The following is a 12,318-nucleotide window of genomic DNA, read 5'->3' on the forward strand; positions in this document are numbered from 1 at the left end:
GCTCAAGGGCAGCCTGGGCTGCAGTGACCACAAAATGGTGGAGTTCAAGATCCTTAGGGCACCGAGGAGGGCGCGCATCAAGCTCACTACCCTGGATTTCAGGAGAGCAGACTTTGGCCTCTTCAGGGATCTGCTTGGCAGAGTGCCACGGGACAAAGCCCTGGAGGGAAGAGGGGCCCAAGAAAGCTGGGTAATATTCAAGGATCACCTCCTCCAAGCTCAGGAGCGACGCATCCCAACAAAGAGGAAGTCAGGCAAAAACACCAGGAGGCCTGCATGGATGAACGAGGAGCTCCTGGACAAACTCAAACACAAAAAGGAAGCCTACAGAGGGTAGAAGCAAGGACAGGTAGCCTGGGAGGAATACAGAGAAATTGTCCGAGCAGCCAGGGATCAGGTTAGGAAAGCTAAAGCCCTGATAGAATTAAACCTGGCCAGGGATGACAAGGGCAACAAGAAAAGTTTCCACAGGTACATTGGGGATAAGAGGAGGACTAGGGAAAAGGTGGGCCCTCTCTGGAACGAAACAGGAGACCTGGTTACCCGGGATATGGAGGAGGCGGAGGTACTCAACGACTTTTTTGCCTCAGTCTTCACCGCCCAAGCCACAGAAGGCAAAGGCAGGGACTGGGAGCATGAAGAACTGCCCACTGTAGGAGAAGATCAGGTTTGAGACCATCTAAGGCACATGAAGGTGCACAACTCCATGGGGACTGATGAGATGCATCCACGGGTCCTGAAGGAACTGGCAGATGAAGTTGCTAAGCCACTATCCATCGTATGTGAGAAGTTGTGGCAGTCCAGAGAAGTTCCCACTGGCTGGAAAAGGGGAAACGTAACTGCCATTTTTAAAAAGGGAAAAAAGGAAGACCCGGGGAACTACAGGCCAGTCAGTCTCACCTCTGTGCCTGGGAAGATCATGGAACAGATCCTCCTGGAAGCTATGCTAAGGCACATGGAAAATAAGGAGGTGACTGGTGACAGCCAACATGGCTTCACTAAGGGCAAATCGTGCCTGACAAATGTGGTGGCCTTCTATGATGGGGTTACAGCGTTGGTGGATAAGGGAAGAGCAACTGATGTCATCTACCTGGACTTGTGCAAAGCATTTGACACTGTCCTGCATGACATCCTTGTCTCTAAATTGGAGAGACATGGATTTGATGGATGGACCACTCGGTGGATAAGGAATTGGCTGGATGGTCGCACTCAAAGAGCTTTGGTCAAAGGTTCGATGTCCAAGTGGAGACCAGTGACAAGTGGCGTTCCTCAGGGGTCGGTATCGGGACCGGCGCTGTTTAACATCTTTGTCGGCAACATGGCCAGTGGGATTGAGTGCACCCCCAGCAAGTCTGCTGATGACACCAAGCTGTGTGGTGTGGTTGACACGCTGGAGGGAAGGGATGCCATCCAGAGGGACCTTGACAGGCTTGAGAGGTGGGCCCATGCAAACCTCATGAAGTTCAACATGCATGCAAGGTCCTGCACATGGGTCAAGGCAATCCCAAGCACAAACACAGGCTGGGCTTGAGAGCAGCCCTGAGGAAAAGGACTTTGGAGTGTTTTTGATGAGAAGCTCAACATGACCTGGCAATGTGCACTTGCAGCCCAGAAGGCCAACTGTATCCTGGGCTACATCAAAAGAAGCGTGACCAGCAGGTCGAGGGAGGTGATTCTGCCCCTCTACTCTGCTCTGCTGAGACCCCACCTGGAGTACTCCATTCAGCTCTGGGGCCCCCAACATAAGAAGGACATGGACGTGTTGGAGCAAGGACCACAAAGATGATCAGAGGGCTGGAGCACCTCTCCTATGAAGACAGGCTGAGAGAGTTGGGGTTGTTCAGCCTGGAGAAGAGAAGGCTCTGGGGAGACCTTATAGCAGCCTTCCAGTACCTGAAGGGGACCTGCAGGAAAGCTGGAGAGGGACTTGTTACAAGGGCATGTAGTGATAGGACAAGGTGGCTTTAAACTGAAAGAGGATAGATTTAGGTTCGATATAAGGAAGAAATTCTTCACTATGAGGGTGGTGAGGCACTGGAACAGGTTGCCCAGAGAAGTTGTGGATGCCCCATCCCTGGAAGGGCTGGATGGAAGGCCAGGCTGGATGGGGCTTTGAGCAACCTGGTCTAGTGGAAGGTGTCCCTGCCCATGGCAGGGGGGTTGGAACTAGATGATCTTTAAGGTCCCTTCCAACCCAAACCATTCTATGATGCTATGATTCTGTGATCTACAACTAGTTTACTGGGTTCGTTTTTCTTAAACCTTCTTCCCCAGACCTTTCTTTTCCAGAGAAGTGCAACTGATACATTCATAAGAGTTTGTGGCCAGCAAATACATATGCCCGTCCTCCTGTAAACCACCAGATAGCTGGGTCTTGAACCCCATGGGTGGCCTTCCAGTCTTGGGGTAGATGTGCCAAAAAGAAGAAAATTAAAATGCAGGTACTTTCCTGTAAAAAAGTAGTAACTATGAGTGGGATGGTGGCCATCTGACTTTACTCACCTTTCCTCACCAAATTACAAGCTCGCTTTGGGGTCTACCTGCAGCAGAAGCCCAAGGACTGGCCTGCTCCTCTCGCAAATGTTGGCTGCAGCTTCTCAGGTGAAAGATGGTCCCTCCGTGTTGCCCAGCAGCTCTCCTGATCCCTTCCACTATCGCACCAAATCGGATTAACTTTACCTCACAACTCTCCCCACAGTCTATTAGAAACAAACCAACAGCTCTTGAGTAACACCTAATTGGATTCCACCAGCTCTGACTGCATTAGCTGTCTGTCCAAGGCCCTTCCAAGTCACTTATTATTACCTCAGGTCTTGATGAACCCGTGGAAAATTGTATTACGCAGCACAGGCATAAAACCATCAGGACTTTTGAAGGTTGATCACTACAAAAGATCCTTTTCACTTTTTTTAAAGAGGAAAAACAAAAGGGAAATCAGACTGGGGAAAATAATTGTTTCTAAAATCCTGATAACACCAACGCATTGACAAGAGGCCAAGCTCCCAGGGCTCATACAGACAACACCATGCTGAAGTCACAATATGCCTGCTTCAACCCTTATACTTTACTGCCTTTCTTACATACAGCGAAAGAGTATCCCCCCAGCAAAGCCTAGGCAGGCAGGCCTTGATATCAGATAGTACTGGGGAGGAAAACGGAGTGTGCATTCACAGTGATGGAAATCACTGCTCTGAAAAACACAAGCATCTCCCAGCCAGTGTATGTGGGTTTGAATCCCAATAATTCCCATGCGGAGCTGAGGAAACAAAAGCATATACAGCACCAGGATGACTCTGCTTAGAGTCAGGCTTTGAACTCATTTTGCTGCAAAGAGGCAGTTGGGAAGTTGCACTGGCTACAATTAAAGAAAAAAAACCCCATCTTTTAATAACCTCCATTCTTACATGTGCAGTTGGAGCTACATATTTCATGAGTGCATCTATTATAGATACCATATGTATAAATACAGGTATTTTTAAAGAGAAATAGCAAGTATGGTTATCTATCTGCTCATCTGTATGTAGTGAGTGTGTGTTTATGTGCATACCAGAATTACGCAGTGAGAGTAAGGTTATATAGTTAGAGATAGCAACAGCTTTGGTTTATTTTAGTTGCAAATTTCCAACACAAAAAGCTGCATGCGAAGAGGTGTAATAAAGCAGTATGAAAGCAGGCAGTGATTAACAGCCCAGAAGCTTCTTTTATCATTATCAACTATTTACAAAGAAGCATTTATATGTTTCCCCATCTCTGGGGAGCTGGCACTTAGCATTAAAAGTACATGAATAATGAATGAAGCCCCGTGTACCTTATGGCCTTTTAATAATGCAAAAATCTTAGGATTCAGGATATGATACAGGTAAACAAAGGGAGAAAGGCTGGTGGGCGGAAAATATTGTGAGAACCCTATGCAAAGGACAATTTATAGCGTGTGGGGGTTAAACTGTAAAACAGAAGCTTGTTGTAAAGCTCTTCTAATTGGAAAAATAACCCAGGAAGCAGGAATACACAGAGCAGAGGGTCTAGTCACCGCTATGACTGCAGTCCTGTGAGAGCTGGAGAGGGAGTGGGAAAGTGAGTGAGAGAGCAACAACCACCTTAAGGGCATCCTGCGTGTCATCGAGGCAGTAGACCCGGATGCTGTACTCCAGAGAAGAGCAGGACAGTGGTCCAAAGATGGCCAGTTTGAGACGTTTGGCTGCTGCTTTGGTGATTGACTGTCCCACCAAGGCATATGTGCTGAGGGTTTCTGTCAGGATATGGCAGGCCTCCGGGTCCAGCTGGATATAGCACGGAGTGGTGAAGTTTTCCTCCCCGACCACCACCACATCCTAAGGGAGAAAGAGGCCAAGTTAGAGCTCCCAGCCCCTCAGAGCTGCTCGCCTTTGAGACAGTAATGCCCCTTTCAAGCCTGGATGATGCACAAAGTCCTTGCTGTTTGCACCTTAGATTAATCAAGATTTAAAATTCCTGCTTCTGGCTTTTCTCCAGCGTAAGCACAGGGAGGGGATGATTTCTCTGGGGTGCTGGTGGTGATGCTGGTGGTAGAAACCTCCTTCTGTCCTCACTCACCTAAGACTTGTAACTCTTGCCTCCGGGCCCTGCAACAGCTTTTAAAGCCCTGGGCTTAGGCAAATAATGAAAATATCACCAGTACTTTATTGAAAAAGATATTGCAGAACTAATCATTCGGTGACCATGATTTAACATCAGTAGTCGCAGGCGTGTTGAAGAAATAACTGCCCTTCACTTCCTAAGCATGACAATAAGGAGTTATAAAAACTCAAGGAAGGGAAGTAAGCTCTACAATGGCTGAATGCCACATCTACATGAAATATCACCTGCTGCTTCATCAGAATAATCCTCCGTGATGACACTGCAGGGTGAAGAAAAAAAATACAATACAGCCCGAATACAGACAACCTCCCCACCCTGCACGTAAAGGAAAACAGCTCCCCTGCTAATTTCTCTATTCAACCCTGAGTGTAATATCCTGCACGCAACACAAGGTGCTTTGAATGGCTTTGAGAGAGAGCAGAAGCGAAAAGGCAGCAGTGGATGACGGACACCTCTTGCAAAGCCACCAAGCACCACATGATGCTCAGCACAACTCATCTGTTTCACCCCTGCTGCCTGCAGGTCTGCAGCACAACATACACATCTGGCAGCTGAGCAGCGTGGGCTCAACTGAAATTTGGCATTAAGCTCAGGCCCCCTAGTCTCAGGAAAGGCAAACATGCCATGTTTGCAGGGGTGGCACAATCCTTCTGGAGGGCAAGGTGCTGCAGAGCTGATTGCACCCCCCCCTACGTCCACGCCAGCAACTGGCTCTGGCAGGAGGCACTGGCCCTGAGCGATGCTGCAGGGGCGTGCATACATGCGCGTGTGTGTGCACGTGTGTGTATGCATGTGGGCGTGCACATGTGGGGCTCAGCTTGGAAGAGCTGCTCCAGAATTGAGTGGTGGAAGAAGATGGTGGTGCAATGGCCAGGGACCCTGTGGACGCTGCGGAGGCTGTGCTGGCACCAGTGTGTGCATAGCCGGAGGAGCAACTGCTCTGTCAAGGGCAGGAGGAGGACGGGGGAGAAAATGAAGAGGTGCCAGTAACACACAGACACAAATAAGGAACATATGTGCAGTGCCAAGAATCAGGCTGGTGGGGTGCAGATTAGTTGGCGAGACAGACCCGTGTTTGCTGCACACTCCTCCCCAGTGTGAGGAAGAGCCGGTGCTACAGGCAGGGGACAAAAGCAAGAGCCTTTAGAAGGCAATGCCGGACATAGCACTCTTGCTGCTGTCAGCCCAACTGCCTTCAAAAGCCACCCTGCCCTCATTAAACCTACCGGTAGGAGAAGGTGCCCTTGCCAAATTAATTATGTGAGACCAAACTGGTGGCAGCAGGTACCTAGGAGCACAGAGCTGGAAAGGAAGGCTCTGCCAGCATGGCCCAGCCTTGCTGAAAGCATCACTTTATGCTCCAGTTACAGTGGGAGATCCTTCTGCCACCCTGCCCCAGGGCATCCTCCTGCTGCACTACTGGCAAGGAACCACCCCAGGCTCCCACCAAGCCTGCATTGCCCAGCAACACTTGTGCAGGTCCCGAGTTAAGAGGGTGCAGAGTTGGATCCCAGCCGCATGAACTGAATCAAAGTGATGCTCCACCAACACTTTAGGAGGGAAAAAGAAAAGAAAAGTAAGGCCTATAAATTCTATTAAGCTGGCTGATGTCTTGATGCTGAAGCAGGAGTTCATTTGCAGCATTATTTTCACTTTTTTGAAAACAGACTATAAACCAGGGGAGTTCAAACTACTCTGTAAAAAACATTTTCTTACTTGCAGAATCGAGTCAGAAATTATTTTCAGCTGTTGTTTTCTATTTTGCCTTTTCTCTTCCCTCTCTCTCCGTGACTTTGGCACAATATCCTGCCATGACCAAAAGCTCAAGTGTCAAAATCCTGCGACGAAGGCTATTTAATGGAAAATAGCCAGAACTAGGAGGCACCAAATTGCCCCAAGACAGCATCTCTGTATAGGCACTGGGCAGCTTAGATACCTGGTGTACTCCTGCCTGCCCGCAGCAGCCATGCATCTCACACAGAAAACCCAAAATACAGGCATCCTGGTTCGGAAAGGCAGCTGAAGGATTAGCAGAGAGCCCTGCACAGAGTCAGCACACAGGATGGAGCTCTGGAGCCTCACCTCCCAAGGCCCCTGGCCAGCCTGGTGCTTCAGCTGGATCTGCCAGTCCTCCGTGTTCGGTTCTGCGCAGTGGTGCATGGTTAAAATGACGGGCCGGGTTAGCAGCGCTCCTGGCGGGCCGCAGCTCACCACTGGCGTCAGCAGAGTTTGGCTGTCTTCTACAGGTGGCCTAACAACAGGACAGTAAGATGGATATGTTAAGTGAGTTGAAAAAGGCAAAAAGGTACATTCAGATATGTAAAAATAAAAAATCCTTCTCTTAAAATGAAAAGATTGTGCAAGCAAAGAATGGGTGGGTTTGGTTTGTTTTTTGGTTTTTTTTTCCCCAAATCCCAATTTTTTTTTTTTTTTTTGCCAAATATCACTCATTTGTCAAAATGTAGGTTTAGGTGGCAGCAAATTATAGACCACACTTGCTAAGCACCCCCCACTCTGAAGGATCCTTGCAGACCATATGCAGAGGCGTCATTTCACCCACTGCCGAAATGCGGTCACTGCTGCATTTGGCAGTTACTTAGCAGCACACAAAAATGAGCAGTGGCTCTTGTAAGCACCACATGTGAGAATTATTTACTGTCTGGACAGAGAAAATTGAAGAACAAAGGAAGAGAATGAACTAATGAGCACGTCTGAAACCTCGTAAGTGGTATACAGCACATCTGAGATGTGTAGTTTGGGTTCAGAGCCATCACCATACCCACTGATACTCCATTTTACTTAAAAGGCATTCAGATCTACTAGAATGGCTTTTGCAAATATGCCTGCAGGGAGCAGGTGTCACCGGTGGCGGGGGAGAAAGGGCGAAGGGATGGTAAGGAATAGTGCAGAGGGCAAAACACACTCGCAAAGCCTGAGATTTCTAGTGATAACCCAGAGCTGTTCAGTTAAAAACATGGGTATTGTCCAGCACGCTTGCGGCCAGCCACTAGGAATGGGTGATACGGGAAATCACATAAATATATAGGACGCATTGCATACACTGTAGTTTGTAAACAAGAGAGTGTGTGTGTGCGCGCCCGTGCATGCGTGTGCATGTGTGTGCATGTGTAAACTATCCCAGACTAACTGCTGAGGAGCTTAAAATCAGAGGAAGCATGAGTGCCTTTAACTATCCCGACATCTGGTGTATGACAAATACAGCTGAACGTGCCTCATCAACTGCTTCCCTAAACAATACAGAGGACAAATTCATGATCCAGAAACCAGCAAGCTGGAGATTAAAAGTGTTCAATGTGATCTGCGCTTAAACTCCAGATCTGCCCATAGGACCTCCCATCTTCTGCTCCGGCTAAGGGTTCAATCCCTTGTTGCATTTACAAATCCTTATATTTACACCTGTATTGGTCTTAGTGGAATTAGAGACAACATTAAATACTGTTTATTTCTGCAAGTCTTTGCATTTACCAAAAGAAAGAGCAAAAAAAGTAGCCGTAATCTTAGATAACATTTACAAGGAGGCCAAATCAGGAGAGAAGCTGTTTTGATATCCTATTTATTGCACCTATTCTGGCTACTGCAAAGATATGTCCACAGGCATATCCTAATTTTGCCCACCTTAATTCTCCCTGAATAATCCATTAATCCTACAGAAAATGAAAGACAAACTTTTGAGAAATCCTTTTTCAAAGTGGGATGAAGACACTTTTGAAAAGTGTCTCTTGTTGCTACAAATGTTGTGGGAGGCTTTTATAACATTTGAGGAAAAAAAAGGTCTGGCATAGAAAAATTTAAATCTATGCAAAACAGTAAATCCAGATGATATGCATCTGTGGAAATTAACTGAGGAGTTTACTAAATGACTTAACAATTGTTTCTGAAAAGCTGTGGACTGGAAATAAACAGCTGCGATAGCTGCCTTCTAAAAAAGATGTAAAATATAACAATCTGGACAGCTATCATGTATTATGCCAGTTATTTTAGCCTAACAAACAGTACACAAAAGAAATGAAACACTAGGTACTAGTCCAGCTCCTCTTGCATGCTGTAGGGATCTCTGGGTTCAGATTAAGACGACCAGGGATCACTCTCTTGCAAGACTGAACTGAATAAATAATTGAGCAGTTTTTGACTAAAATGTTGCTTCTTTTTCAGATTCATTTACTTCAGGTTTTTTTCATAAGAATCAACAAGAAGCTAAAAAACGCTCACAGTGTGGTGGTGGTTTTCAATGGTCATCTACCTTGTGCATTAATGGATATTTGAACACTCTCCTACAGTCTAAACCAAGAAATTTCAAAAAACATAATGTCTTATGAGAAAGATCTTTCAAAATTACAATATTTGTCTGGAAAGCTACAGCTATGACAAGCTATAGACTTGACCATCTAGTTAACCTAACTTCATCTGAAAGACTACTGACCCATGAAGAAGGAAGGAAAAAAATACAAGTTATCATAGTTTTTTGGACTGAATGACAAAACCAGCAGTCAAAAAGAATATAGGAGGGAATATATCATGATTGCCATAAAAAAATTCATACAGTGTCTTTTACGTGAAAAATGAGTTAAAATCGACAAGAATCTGAGCACTGATGCATGCAGTTAAAAAAAGCCAAAAGGTCATTAAAATAATATGGTATTGATAAATCATACAGCCTAAAGTTGTCTCAAAGTAAAATTAAGTTTAGTCACTGCTCTGTGACGAAATTTTGTTAGCTGTGAAATTCTCTGATGGAGGGCACGATTCTGCGCCGCAGCATTTTATATCCGATTAGCACAAGTATAAAAAATGATGCAGAACACGAATTCGGGAGGTGCTCCAGACCGCACAGTCAGCAAGCGAGGTGGGAAGCAGATACAAGCATACAAAAGACATGCAAAAAATAGATAGGCTTAGTATTTTTTCCCCAAGTTGGTAAACAGCAACTTTCTCACCAGACTTACAAGATTTATTGCCAAGTGGATGAGATATGCATGCTCCTGATCTGGGTGTTATGATACAGGACACTGATGAGTGAAGAGCAGAAAAATGGGCCAACTGCAAGGGCAGTTGACTTTGCAGCCCCCAGTTGCCAACCAAACATGCATCTGAGTCTGGCACCACAAAGCTATGGAACACTGCTGGTCCCAATGACTCTCCTCCACCACCCAACTTATGCAGATACTGACCCACCTCAGCTCTCCACCAATTTTGGGACTGCAAGTGACCTAACTATTTTAAGCCTTTAAAAACTGAGAAATAATGAGTTGCAGAGAAGTTCTCAAGTGATGTGAAACAGGGATGAGTGTCACTGAATAGGTGAAATCCCAGCTCTATTGAAGTCAGTGCTAAACCTCTCCCTGACTACTGTGAGGCCAGGATTTCTACTCACAATGTGGAAGGCAATGTAAATAGCAACACAATCATTAAATTTACAGTTAACAGTAAATAAAGAATCATTGCAAGTAACAATGAGGGCCAGAAAATAATGCAAAAGATCCAGAGAGGGTAAAAATATGGGCAGGAAATAAAATCCTATTAATTGTACAGCAGCTCATGCTTCCAGAGGAAAAGAAGTTCCACACATAGTTATTTAGTAGCAAAGAAAAGCAACAAAAGTGAAAAAGATCTCAGGTGAGCTTACTGCAACGCAGCAGGCATCAACTTGTAATGTGACACAGTGGCAAAAAGCAAATCTGATTTCTGGGGCTGTATGGGACAAGGCATGTCAGAGCACGCTGAGGTGATATTCCCTTTCCTATCCAGCTCTAATGTGACTGCAGGTAGCAGGGTGTTTAGGGACCACAGCAAGATCTTGGAAATAAACACCTGAAACCCGGAGGAATGAGGCTAAACCACGCAATGGCACATACAGCAGAGAGGTACCCTATGACAAGTGACAGGAAAAAGGAACAAAAATCTCTTTTCTTATTTCTCACCGTTTCTAATTTCCATTTTAAGACAAAAGGATTATGCCTTACTATAGCTAATGAGAACAGAAACAGATGCAGTAGACAAGATATATTATACAAGAGATATTAATCTTTCTGCTTCAAGGCATAAACCCAACACTAATTGATGGGATTAGTAAACAACAAATTCCCCTGAAGACAGGTTATTGTGTAGTCATTCATTACGAGCAATTTTCTACCTTCTCCTGGAGCAGGTGATGCAGCACCAGGAAAGCCAAGACACTGGCCTAGACAAGCGCCTGTTTTAATCGAATATTGCAATTTCTGTGTTATAGATCGCAGGAAATCCAGCACAAACACAGACACCAGGGAGCATACAGAGCAAGGGAGTTATCTCCTCTAAAGCAGAAAGATCTTTGAGCAGACATCTTCAAAACTGTGGGCCAGAACCTACTTTTAGGCTGTTATCCAAAAAAGAACCCCAAACCCCAAAAAACCCCATCCACATGTGCTTCACTGAAGTGAAGCAGCAGTCTTGGGATGACTTATTACATGGGACTGGGCATTCAGCTGTGCTAGTATGACTCTAAAGTCACTTCACTGCAGGCGAAAGAGATGTTTTTGTTTTACAGAGATCTGACTGAGACTAAAATTCAATCCCCTGTTTAGCATTACTATTAAAAGGCACTAACAGTAACTGAAAGGTCTTCAGATATTTTTAGATCTCGTCCCATCCCGCACCGCTTATCAAGAACAGTCACCTTTTATTTAAAAGCAAACAAACTTTTATTCATTATATCTGGTCCCTTCACAATCAAATTTGTGTTTTTAATGGGATTACTCATTCAAAACCGTCTCCCTGTAATAAGCCAGACCATATTCATTAAGGTAGCTGTCAGACAGCAGATGTGAGCACAACTAGAGAAATCTCTGCTCCTCAGTGGGCCTACATTGTGCTCCCTGGCACCGTGCGTAGATGTTGCAGGCAATCACAGCAGCTCAGGAAGCACAGGATGGAGCAGGAAAAGAGGAATGGCTAACTCATAGCAACAGATGGCAACCCTTCTACACAGCTTAGCCAAAAGTCAGAGGGAAGACATTTTATTTCTCCTTTCATTGCTGGGGCTTTATTTTTAATATGCGTTCCTTCTTAAGTTTCAAACTTAATATTCTTGACTGACCCTGGTTCTTCTGCTAGTCTATCTTTAGAAAGAAAATGATCTGAAAAGTTTTCTTCCCCTTTTGTTCATGCTCTGGTCTTTTTTATTTTGACTTTTTCCATTATAACGACTGGCACTTCATGAAATTGTCTTCTGGAGTTGCAAAGTAATTTTGTTTATGCAACTGAGATACAGAAGGAAGGTGGAGAAACAAAATGTGGAAGACTTCCATTTCTTTTATTTCACATCACTAAGCTTAGAGTTTACTGGTGAAAAAGGCAACATTGCTCCTTGGATCAAACTCATCGATCAGCTGCGTGACTTTAATATGAAGTCTATACATACACTGTGAAGCCACTCATCCAAATCCTGACAAGGCTCACCCGACTATTCTCTCTTTCAAGGTAGCTAATTTGGAAGTTGCGCAATTTGTGTGTGTCTTCCATGAAGATCTTCAGGACGCTTGCTCTGTTCTTCAGGGTTGTCACATTTCATGGGCACGGCGAGATCCACTCTCATTTGCACCATCTCCCGTGTGATGGCTTATACAGGAGTGTCCTTCACTGTGCCATATTTAGTGCAGCTCTTGCCTCTGATTAGAGTATGCAAGAGTAGCTCCACCTAAAGCT

At 45.3% G+C, this 12,318-nt stretch overlaps 1 protein-coding gene across 2 annotated transcripts in view; it reads right to left on the minus strand.

Moving 5' to 3' along the window:
* The window catches only part of UNC5C (unc-5 netrin receptor C), a 272,875-nt gene that overhangs the window by 14,727 nt on the left and 245,830 nt on the right, over positions 1-12,318 (minus strand). For both annotated transcript variants that reach the window (XM_076336783.1, XM_076336781.1), the window contains 2 exons: positions 6,700-6,868; positions 4,098-4,331 (listed from right to left, as the gene is read on the minus strand). In XM_076336783.1, coding sequence (XP_076192898.1) covers positions 4,098-4,331; positions 6,700-6,868 — 403 coding nt within the window. The remainder of the gene's footprint in view (positions 1-4,097; positions 4,332-6,699; positions 6,869-12,318) is intronic.

This window comes from Aptenodytes patagonicus, chromosome 4, assembly GCF_965638725.1.
Source record: "Aptenodytes patagonicus chromosome 4, bAptPat1.pri.cur, whole genome shotgun sequence".
Classification (NCBI taxonomy): Eukaryota; Metazoa; Chordata; class Aves; order Sphenisciformes; family Spheniscidae; genus Aptenodytes; species Aptenodytes patagonicus.